Source organism: Triturus cristatus, chromosome 1_2 (genome assembly GCF_964204655.1).
Source record: "Triturus cristatus chromosome 1_2, aTriCri1.1, whole genome shotgun sequence".
Taxonomy (NCBI): domain Eukaryota; kingdom Metazoa; phylum Chordata; class Amphibia; order Caudata; family Salamandridae; genus Triturus; species Triturus cristatus.
In genome coordinates, this window is record NC_140580.1 from 761218914 (window position 1) to 761232574 (window position 13661).

General features: G+C 46.5%; 1 protein-coding gene across 6 annotated transcripts in view; it reads right to left on the bottom strand.

Moving 5' to 3' along the window:
- AP3M1 (adaptor related protein complex 3 subunit mu 1) overlaps positions 1 to 13661 on the bottom strand; it is a 119794-nt gene that overhangs the window by 63254 nt on the left and 42879 nt on the right. For all 6 annotated transcript variants that reach the window (XM_085608723.1, XM_085608722.1, XM_085608724.1 and 3 more), the window contains exons 4-5: positions 6836 to 6973; positions 6125 to 6210 (exon numbers count right to left, since the gene is read on the bottom strand). In XM_085608723.1, the coding sequence (XP_085464849.1) occupies positions 6125 to 6210; positions 6836 to 6973 (224 nt within the window). The remainder of the gene's footprint in view (positions 1 to 6124; positions 6211 to 6835; positions 6974 to 13661) is intronic.

A 13661-nucleotide genomic window follows, 5' to 3' on the forward strand; every position in this document is an offset into this window, starting at 1 on the left:
GGGCTCTCTTTACATCCAGTGTATGGAGTGCTCTTTCTGCGACAGTTTGTGGGTTTTGAAAGAAAACAGGCAGTTCAATAGTTTGATTCATGTGGAACTGCGATATTACTTTGGGCATGAATTTGGGGTTGGTACGTAGTACGACCCTGTTGGCGTGAACCTGTATGAATGGCTCTTGAATGGTTAGTGCCTGGAGTTCACTAACTCTTCTTAACTAAGTGATTGCCACTAGGAAAGCTACTTTCCAGGTGAGGAATTGAATCTCACATGAGTGGAGAGGTTCGAAGGGTGGACCCATCAGTCGGGTGAGGACCAGGTTGAGGTTCCACACCGGTGCTGGTGGGTGTCTTGGGGGAATTACTCGTTTAAGTCCCTCCAAGAAGGCTTTGATGGCAGGCACTTTGAATAAAGAGAGGTGCTGCCTGTTTTGGAGATAGGCTGATATTGCGGTCAAATGGACACGTATTGAGGTGTATGCCAGATTGCATGGGTACAGGTGTAGGAAGTAACAAATTATGTTTTGGATGGATGAGTCTAGCGGGTTAATGTCAGTATTATCGCAATAAATGACGAACCTTTTCCATTTGGCTGCATAGCAAGCTCTGGTAGTGAGTCTCCTGGCCTCCTTAATGATGTCCATACAGTCAGGTGGCAGGTTTAGGTAGCCAAACTCTAGGACTTCAGGAGCCAGATTGCCAGGTTCAGCTGTTGCGGATCTGGGTGCTGAATCTCTCCATGGTTCTGCGTCAAATGCGCGGGTTTGATCCGCAGTCTTTGATGGGACACCACGGAAAGTTCGAGAAAGGTGGTGTACCATGGCTGGCGTGCCCACGTTGGAGCAACCAGGACGAGTGTGAGTGAGTGTTGTCTGAGTTTGCGAGCCACCAGCGGTATCAATGGTGCTGGGGGAAAAGCGTACGCAAACCTGCCGGACCAGTTCATCCACATCGCATTGCCCTGCGACTGCGGATGTGGGAACCTGGCGGCAAAGCTTTGGCATTTTGCGTTTTCGCTTGTGGCTAATAGGTCTATCTCTGGGTGACCCCACTGCTGGAAGTACGGTTGGAGTACTGATGGGTGTAACTCCCACTCGTGCATCTGGTGGCTGTGTCTGCTGAGCAGATCCGCCATCTGGTTGTCTTTGCCGGGGAGATGTTCCGCCATGAGGAACATGTTCCTCTGAATGGCCCACTTCCACATGCTCTGAGCCAGATGAGACAACTGTGGAGAGTGTGTTCCTCCCTGCTTCTGTATGTAGTACATGGCAGTCATGTTGTCCGTCCGGATCAACACGACTTTGTTGCACAAGTGTACTTTGAATGCCTTCATGGCTAGGAAGATTGCCATCAGTTCTAGAAGGTTGATGTGCATCTTCTTTTGTTGTGTTGTCCATAGTCCCTGCACTGTGTAATTGAGTACATGAGCTCCCCATCCCTGGAGAGACGCGTCCGCTGTCAGTATTATTTGTGGAACAGGCTCTCGGAACGGTCGGCCCTTGCAAAGGTTTTGTGGATTCCACCAATGCAGAGAGTTGTATGCCCGACCGCTCACCAACACTAGGTCTTTTAGTTGCCCGTGAGCCTGAGTCCATTGACGTGCTAAGCACTCCTGAAGCGGGCGCATATGTAGTCTCGCGCGTGGGACTATGAAAATGCAGGAGGCCATCATGCCTATCAACTGCATGAACACTCGCGCGGGAAGGGAGTGTTGGGGTTTGAACTTGGAAATCAGCATTTGCATGCTGTTGATCCTCACTAAATTTGGCTGAGCTGTGGCTGCCAGAGTGTCTATGGTCGCACCCAGGTACTGTTGTACGTGTGCGGGTTGGAGATGTGATTTTGGGTAATTTAGTGAGAACCCCAGGCTGTGAAGGAGGTGAATGGTGCGGGACATGTGGCTGGCGCATTGCTGGGCTGACTTTGCCTGAACAAGCCAGTCGTCCAGGTAAGGGTAGACATGAATGTGTTGCCTCCGTAAATGTGCAGCCACTGTAGCTAGGCACTTTGTGAAGACCCTGGGCGCTGTTGTCACGCCGAAGGGAAGAACCTTGAATTGGTAGTGCTGCCCCTGAATAGTGAACCTGAGATATTTTCTGTGTGATGGGTGAATGGGTATGTGGAAATACACATCTTTGAGGTCTAGCGTGGCTAGGAAGTCTCCCTGTTTGAGCAGTGGGAGGACTTGTTGGAGGGTGAGCATGTGGAAATGCTCTGAGAGAATGTAGCGGTTGAGGGGTCTCAGGTCTAGTATGGGTCTGAGTGACCCGTCCTTCTTTGGTATTAAAAAGTACAGGGAGTACACCCCCGTACCGTGCTCGTGGACGGGGACGACCTCTATTGCGCCTTTTTGCAGCATACTTAGCACTTCCTGCTGTAATAGCGCTAAGTGCTCTGAGGACATAGGACGGTGTTTTGGCGGTATTGTGGGTGGAGTTGAGGTTAATTCTAGGCAGTAACCGTGTTTGATAATATCTTTGACCCACCTGTCCGTGGTGATGGGGTTCCACGTGGACAGGAACCTTTGTAGCCTTCCCCCGACAGGTGTTATGTGGTCGGGAGGAAGGGAGAGGGCGTCACTGTTTGTTTTTGGGAGAGGATCTGGTATTGCCGTATCCGCATCCTCTGCCCTTTGTGCTTGAACCACGATATCCACCCCGGGTGTTTTTATCGTAGGTACTTTGGGTGTTGCCCTTGTTGTAGGTTTGCTGTGACCCCTGTCCTCTACCTGCTCCTCTATTTCCGGGGCGACGAAAGGAGACATTCCGAAAGGTCTGCGTTTGGAGAGCCCCCATGGACTTTGCAGTGTCTGTGTCCTTTTTTATTTTTTCTAGGGTGGTGTCAACCTCTGGTCCGAATAAGTAGTCGGGGTTGACCGGCTGATTGAGGATGTTATTTTGAACCTCCGGTTTGAATCCGGAGATTCGCAACCAGGCGTGTCGTCGTAACATGACGCTAGTGTTTATTGCTCTGGCAGCTGTGTCTGCGGCATCCAGTGCACACTTAATGGATGCGTTAGTGAGGAGTTGTCCCTCCCTGATGAGGATCCCTGCTCCCTCTTTGTATTGGTCAGGGAGATGTTGGAGTAATGTTTCTAATGTGTCATAGTGTGCGCGATCGTAGCGAGCTAGGAGCGCCTGAGTATTGGCAATACGCCATATGTTAGCTGCTTGGGCTGCAACTCGTTTGCCGGAGGTCTCTAGCACCTTGGACTCTTTGTCCGGGGGAGGAGCATCCCCAGTTGTCTGTGAGTGCGCCCGTTTGCGAGCATTGGCGACTACGATGGAATCCAGAGGCAACTGGCCTCTAATGTAGGTAGGGTCCCCAGGCGCCGACCTATATTTCTTGTCGATCCTGGGGTTTATAACTCGTGCCCTGGTGGGTTCTTTGAAAATGTCCTTTGCTGGTTTGAGGACACCTTTCAACATAGGTAGAGTTTTGATATTCCGTTCTGAGGATGCGAAAGTATCCATTAGAAAATCGTCCTCGATTGTGTCGGAGTGGAGTTGCACAAAATGATTGGCCGCAGCACGTTCAATAAGGGCGTTGAATGCGGCAGTGTCCTCTGTGGGAGACGTTTTCGCGCCATATAGCTGCGTGTCCTGTGTATCCATATGTGCACCCGGGTCTGCAGGGTCATCCCAAGCCTGATCTGGGTCCTGTTGGCCGTCAGGGTCCATCTCTCCGGGGTAGGGGACGTGGTCACCCATGTAGTCCTCCAAAACGTCGGTTTCGGAGTGTGTCGGAGAGAAGGACTGTGGATCTTGGTAAGAGGTATGGAGAGGTTCGTAAAGAACTGGTTCCGAATCCACTGGCAGCTTTTTCTTTAGAGGGATCCGGTAGGAGTCCAAAGCTGGCTCGGAAGTTATCCTCCGCTTGTGGAGCATCATTCTGCCGGTGTCGGCATCGATGTGGGATGGTGACGTCTCCGTAGGAGAGCGTTCGGCAGGCGTGATCCTAGTGTGGGTGACACGTGTTCTGATTTCGAACAGTTTGGGTGCCGTGGATGGCGGCAGGCCAAAAGTGATGTTGGCCGGTGCCGGAGAAGCTTTTTGAGCTTTTTTCGGCTCGGAGCCTGAAGGGTCCTGTAGGGCTGCCTTTTCTTTGATGCGTTGCAAGGACGCTGCAACTTGCCGCACCTGGAACGCCGACGGTTCTTTGGCGCCGACCGGTTCTGTAGAGGCAGGCGTGGACTTTTTCGGTGCCACGGGGTCATCGAGTCGAGGAGAGGTAGTAGCTGTCGACGGCGTCGATGATTGTGCCTTTGGTGCTGCTTTCGAAGTAGTGTGAGACACAGCAGCTATTTTGACCTTTGTGGCTGGAGCCGATAGTTTCGGTGCCGGGAGCCGAGGCGGTTTGGCAGCACCGATGGCCTTTTTCCGTGTGTCGGCGCCGACGTCGGCTGCTGCGAGCTCGGCACCGAAGTCCCGTTTGGTGCAGTCGGTGACGACGGGTTTGGCTGGCGTCGAAGGTGTGGTGGGCCTCGATCCGACCAGTGTTACTTTCAGTTTCGGTTTCTGTGGAACCGATACGGCTTTCGGTTTCGATGAAGGGAAACCAGTCGTTTTGGGTAGTAATGGCTGCCGCTGAATGTCCGAGGGCGGGCCAGAGGGCGGGGCCGAAGAACTGCGGGATAAGTCTTGGGTAAGGCCCGAAGGCGATCCCTCGACCGGAGCCATAGACTGACGCACTGGGATATCCTCCGTCTGTACGGGTAGGCCTTGCTCGTCACCGGAGCTACTCTCTTCGGCCCCTAAGGCCTCATTGTAGTCTCCTACCTCGGTGTCTGCTTCGTCTCTGTGAAAGAGTCGTTCTTCGATGTCTTCCGATCTGGAGTCGTGTTCGGAAGTGGGGCTGGAGGGTAGATTCTCCACGTCTTCCACATCTTCGTCCTCAGCGCTGAAGATGTTGGTCGGGGCCGGTGCCGCTTGCTGCGCTTCAAGTCTCACTGCTCGTCGATTCCGGAGAGTCTTTTTGGATCGGAATCGGGCACAGGCCATACATGTGGACTCGTCGTGATCCGGTGAAAGGCATTTGTTGCACACCGGGTGGACGTCGACATGGGGATATTTCGCATTGCAGACAGGACACCGCTTGAATGGTGTCCTCGATTCCATCATCGAAGTCGGGTCGATGGTCGGATATGATGCGAAAAGAGTTGGTCTTGAAGTTAGTAAACTAACAAATAACTATCGATACCGATCGGGAACAGTACCGACGCGAACTAAAGGCCTTTTGGCCTGAAAAAAGGTTTTCCTAACTTGAGTCAAGATAAGCACATCCGAACCCAATGGCGGAAAAAAACAATCTGAGGATGCGCACTGTAGTCCAGGGGAGGAGTCACCTATCCCAGGATACTTCGAAGACTCTTCCAGGACAACAACGTGCAAACATCCGGACCCAACACTAGGCGGCGATCTATGCACAGATATGAATTCAGCAGCCCACATGCCTCGAACGGATGAGATTATGCTTTGGGATTGTGAATATCACAGTTGTCGAATTTAACAACAAAAAATTGCAAAGCTCCAGAGGGAAAAGGAAGACTTTGTGTCTGTACGTATAACTCATATGAGAGGAAGAATTAGAAAAGGCAGAATAATAACTTGATTTATATAAGTTTATACAGCACTACCTACTACACTTCTGAGTTTTTTTAGTAAGTAAAAACAGTTATCACATTTTATGGTGCTCAACAGACCCACCTCTGAGAGACAGAAAGCAGTGTCTGTCTTGCTGGGATATACACACACTCCAAGAGTATGATAGATGCAGATGATGTAGGAGGAGGGTTAAAGTTAGTGGGTGCCCTCCTACAAGTATTTTGTCATGAAAGTCCGTTATTTTGGGAGGAATTTGTTGAACTAGCTAATTAAAGTCATTTTGATGGTTGGGAAAGTCTTTGGTGATGAAAAATTGTAGGGTGGTTTATCTGAAGAACAGAAAACTTTTACAGTTAAAAGGAGGCTTTTGCCTCCGGTTATTTTTTTGTAGGGTACAAACATCAAACACAGGATTTCAAAGTGGGGCAAATCCAATGTACCCCTTGGCCTCCAGATAACCAAGGAGGCAAATGTCTGGGGTATTTCAACGGACTTGGTTTAACAGAAGGAGTCAGTGGAGATTACCATGAAGGAAAGAGTGAGATCCGGCATCCCTGAAAGCTTGACACAGGCATCCACAATCCCCTGGATCTCTGCAAACACCGGAGAACCTAAAAATGGAAAGCATAAGGTGTATTGATTAACTTACAGGCATCAAAGACGTGCTCTCCCGACCCAAATATTTAAGCATTCTCCCTAGCTTCAAGATATTATTTCTACGCAGTCTTTTTCTTTTCCCTCACTCTCTCAGATCATTACCTCTTCCTTCGCTTATCTGATATGATCTCTTAACAGTCTTGTTCCTCCTCACATTTCTATATGTGCCCTCACCTCACTGCCTCTTTAGTGATCACACAGCAGCTCTCCTCAGTCCTTTTTGCTTCACAGCTTCCCTTCTTTCCTGATTCCATCACCTCAATTGGTTTTCGTCCCCTTTTGCCTTCTGCCATCAATATCTCTGATCACTCCAGCCTTCTCTTCTCATTGCTTATGTCCTTCAGAGTCTCTCCTCAACTTAAAACCCAAAACTCGTGAATATCTTAATGTGCCTCCTCCATCTTATGTGTAACTTTCCTCAGTGGTTCTTTCGGCTTGCATTCTCTTTCCACTCACACTGTCGTCCTCACTTTTGGTTCATCCAAGCATTTATTTACTGTGTCCTCCTTCATCTTATCCACCATCAATGCCTTTATTACAGTTCTCAGACATCTCGCGCTATATAGGGCCATCTCTCACCCGTTTTGTCTATAATGGCGTCTATCTCCTCAATGACATCAAAGTAAGCTTCATTGTTGGTGTACTTCACACACACCCTGCGCCAAGGAATGTTAGACAGTTGTCCTGTGGGCAGCATATCCCCCACATTACTGCTTCCTGCAAAGGCAAATCAAAAACATTGGCTGGCAAAGCATGGCCCATCAACCACTGCTACAACATTTTAACTCAATAAGCACATGGTGAAAAATGCAAGGAGTGTGGTAAATTGCAGGAAACTGTTAATAATCGATTAGAATATCTGACCATTTTCACTCTATCCTCAAGTAAAAAGAAACTGAACAAAAAAAACAAAGTTTGCAGAGGGAGCCGCAAAGAGACGTTAAGCTTGTCTTTTGGCCTCATTAAAAGTATCAGCATGTTTCCAGTTCACGTTTTCATTACACTCGAAGTCTTTACTTACGTATGGGCACTGCATAGACCAGATTTTTGATTATGAAAGGGGTCTGAATATGCCAACATTTTAATTATGCTTAATATCTTATTGCCGCAGAGTTCTGGATATATAATCTTTTTTATCTGTACTATTTCTCCTTCTTACTTAAGATTCGGAGAAAAATTCTTGTGAATTGCTCCGGCAAATTTACTTTTAAGCATTCTCTTGATTTCACAAAATGTTACTTAAGTAAAACGAGTCTATACTTGCGGTCCAGTGATTAAGTTACCAACTGAGGGACAAAGAGTGTCAACTGACTGGTCTTTTCCACTGGACCATAAAGTGTAATTCTTCAGCTTATCACTTCTTCTCACTGTGTCTCACGTTCGGTGTCAGCTATAGCTGCAAACACATACCACGTGCTCAATCACAAGACATTCACATTTTAGTGATTGATTAACTGTGCAAGGTCAGATTCTCAAAGCTACTGACATGTGCAAGCTTGGCTTACATTCATAAAGGTTAGTTTTGAACTCCGCATTATCCACTCTCCTTACCTTGGATTCAAAAAACCCATAAAAGTGCACATACTATAAAATGTAATAACAGTTAAAAATCATTAAAAATATATCAACAACCTTTTGACAGAACATTTTGAAAAACTAACAATATAAAAGCTTAATAAGCAATGGCTCAAGTTCGAAACAAAAATCCGATGAGGTGTGTTCAACAAAGTATTTCAATAGCAATCTATTTTAGCTTTCATTTGATTATTTAAGAGACCGTTTATATAAGAAAAAGGGTTTTTGGGTCTAATTCAGGTCAGATTTAGTGATACAGGCAAGAGTGTTAAAGAGCTCAGGGAGGCCTAACGCCATAAAAACAGGCTCGATGTAGCTAAGCCAAGGATTCTTAGGGCCTTATCCAGACTCAAACAATCCCTAAAGACTACTCTATTTAGTTCGGTTTTGCTTTCAATCCAAATTGACAGCCATATTAGGGGAAGTGGGGAAATTGAAGTACATCACAGATGTATCCCAGACCCAATTCTTCATGGGTAATGTAAGCAGTGGGACTCTGGGGTAAAGAGAATAGAAAACATTTAACATTATTCTCTGTGGTTTGCAACATAGAAGTGTCCACAAAACCCCAGAAGTCGCTACCATAGGAGACTTCTGGGAGACATTTGGCCAAATAGATCTTCATCAATGTATTAATTGGTTTAGTTCCCAGTCTAGAGATCGAGTCAAATACAGCAGAAACAGACATGAGCGTTTTTAGTACTTAAAAGCAGTTCCCATGTTGATCGAACAACACACTCGGATACGGAAACGACAAGACCCTAGAGATCTCAGATCCTTCGAACTAATACATTATCAACTTTCTGGAACTAAGGCCCATGACCATAATGTGGGACTTACTAAAGTTAGTACAAATTTTCAAAAAGTTCATAAAACTAACAAATTAATTTATTAAAAAATTAAGACCAAGTGCTATTCTGGCAATCAAGACCTCATCATCAGCATAAAGTAATGCTGGAATTATTCTAGACCCCACCTGAGGCACATCATGACCATCTCTGACCAGGGAGGCCTCCAATTGATTAACATACAGTGCAAATACAAAAGGGGACAAAATGCATCTTCGTCTGACTAGCATTTAACAGCAAAACTCTGTTCAAGTGCCATCAGAGCCCTATCTTACCAAAGCGGTCAGATACCTATGCAAATCGGATAAAAAATAAACTATATTCAAGTCAACCCCAAGGGAAATGGTCATAGGCCACAATCGGTCCCTACTGGCCATGTCAAATGCAGACGTGAGGTTTATAAAGGCCATCTGTAGATTGCCCTGATTAGCCACTGTATATTTATTTGTAATCAAATTAAAGTTAAGAGATTGATCAAGCGTTCTCTGAACAGGTCAGAAACTATATTGGAAATTCGAAATTATCTGAGTTTTCTCCACGCAATCCAGGAGTCTCAAAAGAACCACCAGTCATAGGACCTAGACAATCAACTCAAATCAACAAGATGGGCCTTTAACACAGTGTCTCATTCCCATCACCTTTTTTTAAAGACAGGGACAATAATGAGAGGATTCCTTCTCTGGCAGCAGCATTTGATACATGAGTAATGGGGGCCCATAAACCATACTTCTTTGGGTCAGCTAGATCGTAAATCACTTAAAAAGTTTGACCCACTTTTCATGGGAAATATGAGAGCGCAACTAGTTCCATCAACCTTAGCAAAATTTGGTTGGTTCACTATATTCCAGAATAACAAACTTTGGTGAAGATTAACTAGTGTGCAGCGTCCACACTTCTTCTCTCAATTGCTCTTTTAAAGCTGCCTGCTATCTCTGGCAACAAACCACAATATCATGTCTCACTCTAGGTATTTTTTACAATGTCTTTAATAAGTCCAGATGAGCCCTAGAAGCAGGTGTGGTTCCTCAATGAAAGGGTTAGGACGTTGCCCCCGTACTTGTGGCCCCCTTAACCCTATATTAAAAATAATAAATAATGCTAAAACGTAAAAGTTTATTTTTCCAGCTGCCGTACTTTTATTTCAGCCACGAGCAGGCGGGTCGGGTGACAAGGCACACTGCAGGAGGGCTGCGGGTGCAGAATCATGAATGTGTGGGTAGGGGTGGGAAGTAAATATTGACAGCAGAGCAGGCTGGTTGGGTCTATTCTGCACTTAAGTAAAGTGTGCATGTCTGGGTTTCTTCTCCTGACCAACCCGACATGTGCACTGAAGGCCTAGCCTACCTGCGCAACTTAGGGAGCTGGGAAATCACAGCTGCAGCCTCCCTGGTATCCTAAGGAGCGCTGGTCGTGCTTGCTAAAGTCGATCCTGGCACTGCTCTCATGCGGTTTGTTAGTATAAATAGCAAAGGAAAAAAAAAACATGATCAATCACTATATGGCTATTTGAAACTGTGCAGTGATTGGCCATTTTCTCTCCCTTGTTGTTCCTTCATGCTCAGTGCACTGCTCACAAGACAAGGTTGAAAAAGAAGAGGGCGAGGCTAGACCTGACAGAGAGACTGCAAGTTACTCTCATCTTCCACCCGCAGCTGTTCATCTGCACAGAATCCTTTGTCGCTGCTCGCAGCCAAAGATCATCAAACCACAGAAAGCTCATGGGGGTATATATGAAAGGTAGTACATAACATTGTGTGAACTTGTAACAAAACTGCTTTGCTGAAATTAACGATTACCTTTTCAGCAAATAATAGAACATGTACCAAATGCTACAAAATGATTCCTTACAAAGACAGGATGTGGCGTAACGGCCAGAGCTGCCGACTTTGGAACTGGGTAACCAGGGTCAAGTCCCACGCCAGTTTAACATCCTGTGATTTTGAGGAAATCACTGATTCTTCCCATGCTTACAAAAATGTACGTGCCCTTGTGTAATGTAATTGGTGCTCATGTAAAGCACTCCAACCCCAATACCGTCAGGTCTAATTTGCACTATATAAAACTACAACAACAAAAACATTTGATCCAACTGAACCACATAATTAAGGTAATTCTAGGCATATATAAAATAGATTCCAGGCCGAGTGAAACAAGCAGGTTGGCCACAATTGGAGTAGATTCTTGCGAGTCAAAGCTGTACCCAAAATCGTTAAACATATTGCAGTCGATGACAACCCATTTGTAACTGTATGTATTCTAGCGTGCCAAGCAGATTCTGCAAACCAACTGTACTGTGGCCAACATGGGCCTCACTGCATTGCTGTGAGTTGGATGGTAATAACCTACAACACACCTTCCAGCCATACACAAAAAGCACCACTCGTGCACAGTCGGAGAGTCCTAGTGCAGAGGTTGCTCTGTGTGCATGTTTATGGCATCGGATAATGCACAAATGCGTTCAGATGTCTGTGCTTTGTGATAGTGCATGATCAGATCACATTCTCCTCAGTGGCTATTGTCAAACTGAAAGCCTCATTTTTGTTTCTTAACCAGGCTATGTTCTATAGTATTTCTCCTCACAATTAATGATGCAGAATAAACTACCAAATCCAGTGGTTATGATTAAACCGAAAGACTAATTCTTTTTTACTTATCCACCCTACATTACCAGCTTCTTATTTTCTTCTTGTGTTGTGTAGTTCCTATAAACCTATATAGGATCTGTGCGTTTAGCCAACATAGACTGTAGGATTGGTGTCCAGACTGATTCCAGACACCCCCAACGGGTATGTTCGCCTGTATAGCTAGCTAGCTCACAGTACCATTGTAAACTCCTCTTACCAAGGAGAGAATAGTTCCTGGCAACTATCGAACGTGACAATCCTGTCCTAGGGATCATGGAAACAGTTTAGTGCTTTTTGCTCAGTCACTTGTACTCACTTTGTCTCAGAGAGAGAGATACACAGAATAAACAGTGGGGAAGTTTTTCAATAAGCATTTGTTGAACAAGCGTCATTCTAGTAGAAAATAGGTGTGCTGAAACAACCATTAGACAGAAGCAGTTCTAAATGATTATAAGCACCAACAGAGTAAAAGGATGATAGATTCCTACGATAGAGCTAAAACAATGAATACAGGCAAGTATAAAAATACATGACAGTAATGTACGAGTTATTTACCTTCGGTAACAATGTATCTGGTAGAGACGTCTAGCCGCAGATTCCTTAACTCAGAATATCCCCAGGCGTGAGAATAGATCCGGAAATTTTTTGCAGCAGCTCTGCGCGCCGGGGGGACGGCGCCACACGACCCCGCCCTGACGTCGTCCACGTACGCGAGTCAGCAAGGTCATACAAGTTCCTCCCGGCGCGCTGACTTCGTTTTTCTCCGGAGAAACTTTTCCGCGGCACAACGCAGAGCCACCAACCAAAAACTGTGAAAGTATGGGAACAGTGTGCGAGGGATGAAAAATCCGTGAATAAAAGGAGGATGGTGGAAGACACCATCCTAAAGACAGAATAGACACTGCCTACACATAAGCGGAAGCTGTGAGAAAGAGCCCCGCAAGCTAAGCGGAGGTCCCTTCCCGAGTGCAACAAGAGAAGAACATCTCAACAGACAGAAACAGACTAATAGTGCCATGTGGAACTGTGCCGTCCACTAAGAACGGAACCCAGAAAGAACAACAGTCCACTGTAGGAAAGAATGAGAAGACTGGCGTTTCCCCTCTAAAAACAGAGGTAGGAAACAGAGCACAACCGACCCTCAAAGAGGATGACCAGGAGGAGACTAGGACCCCAGGGTAGTACAGCAGATGGAAGGGAAGGGAACTGGAGAGGAAAACGAATCTCCTGGTGAATCAAAGGCACCATATAAAAGAAAAGCAGCCCCTCAGCAGAGGTGAACTGAAAGCACCCAGGGGAGTGCAACAATCTAAACCACTTTGAGATATAACCCAATGGCAACTGAAGAGGCCAGCGAAGAACACCACTAGACAAGGTCCTCGCAGAACGGGGAGCTGGGTGGGTGTTAAAGAATCTGCGGCTAGACAACGTCTCTACCAGATACATCGTTACCGAAGGTAAGTAACTCGTACATCTGATAGAGACATCTAGACGCAGATTCCTTAACTTAGAATAGATACCACAGCCATACCCCAAAGGGAGGCGGGTCTGCGACAGGACAACAGAAAGCGCCAAGCATCTGATCCGACAACAGAGTGACAGATAAGGGGGGGAAGCTGTGGCAGAACAGCCCGACAGCAACCCCAGCAGCTTGAAGAGCAGAAGTCACAGGATAGAAGATATCCGGAAACACGCCTGAATGGGGCCACACAATACCCGTAGAAAAAATGACAGGTAGAACGGCATGAGCCCTATACCAGAGCAAGGAAGGAGAGAGAGGAAGAAGGATCACTCTCCGCGAAATGGCACACGACGAGTGCATTGACCCAAGCTTGAAATGAAGTTGAAGAGAAGCAACCAGCGCTTAATAGACTAGCCTATAGAAGGAAGCAGAAGGAGCCGGTGGCAAGAGCCCAAAGGCTAGAGCCAGAACCTGAGCAATGCGTTAGGAATAGCCAGCAGGACAAGAAGCACACCAAGCGCACACCCAACCCCAAAAGGGTAATGAGGGGCAATAGCACCAATCCCCAACCCGCTGAAGCAGGTAGAATATTTCGCCAGCAAACGGCCATAGAGACCTTAAAGTGGCTTACACAGGAACAGAGGCGTGCCCGACCAGGCAGCACGAGGCCAAAGTGATAAACAAACCACAATATAGACTTGTAGACAGTAATTAATGACCACTGCCATCAAAAGAACTGTCACGCAGGCGTAGCTTTAACAAGAGTAGGCAGATCCGAAGGAAAAGACCAAAAACACCAAGTTAACGAATGGTGGGAAAAGTCTCAGAATCCAAGACCAACACTCCAGAAAGACACGTACAGTCGAACATCAAAAAGGGAGCATATGTCAATTTGG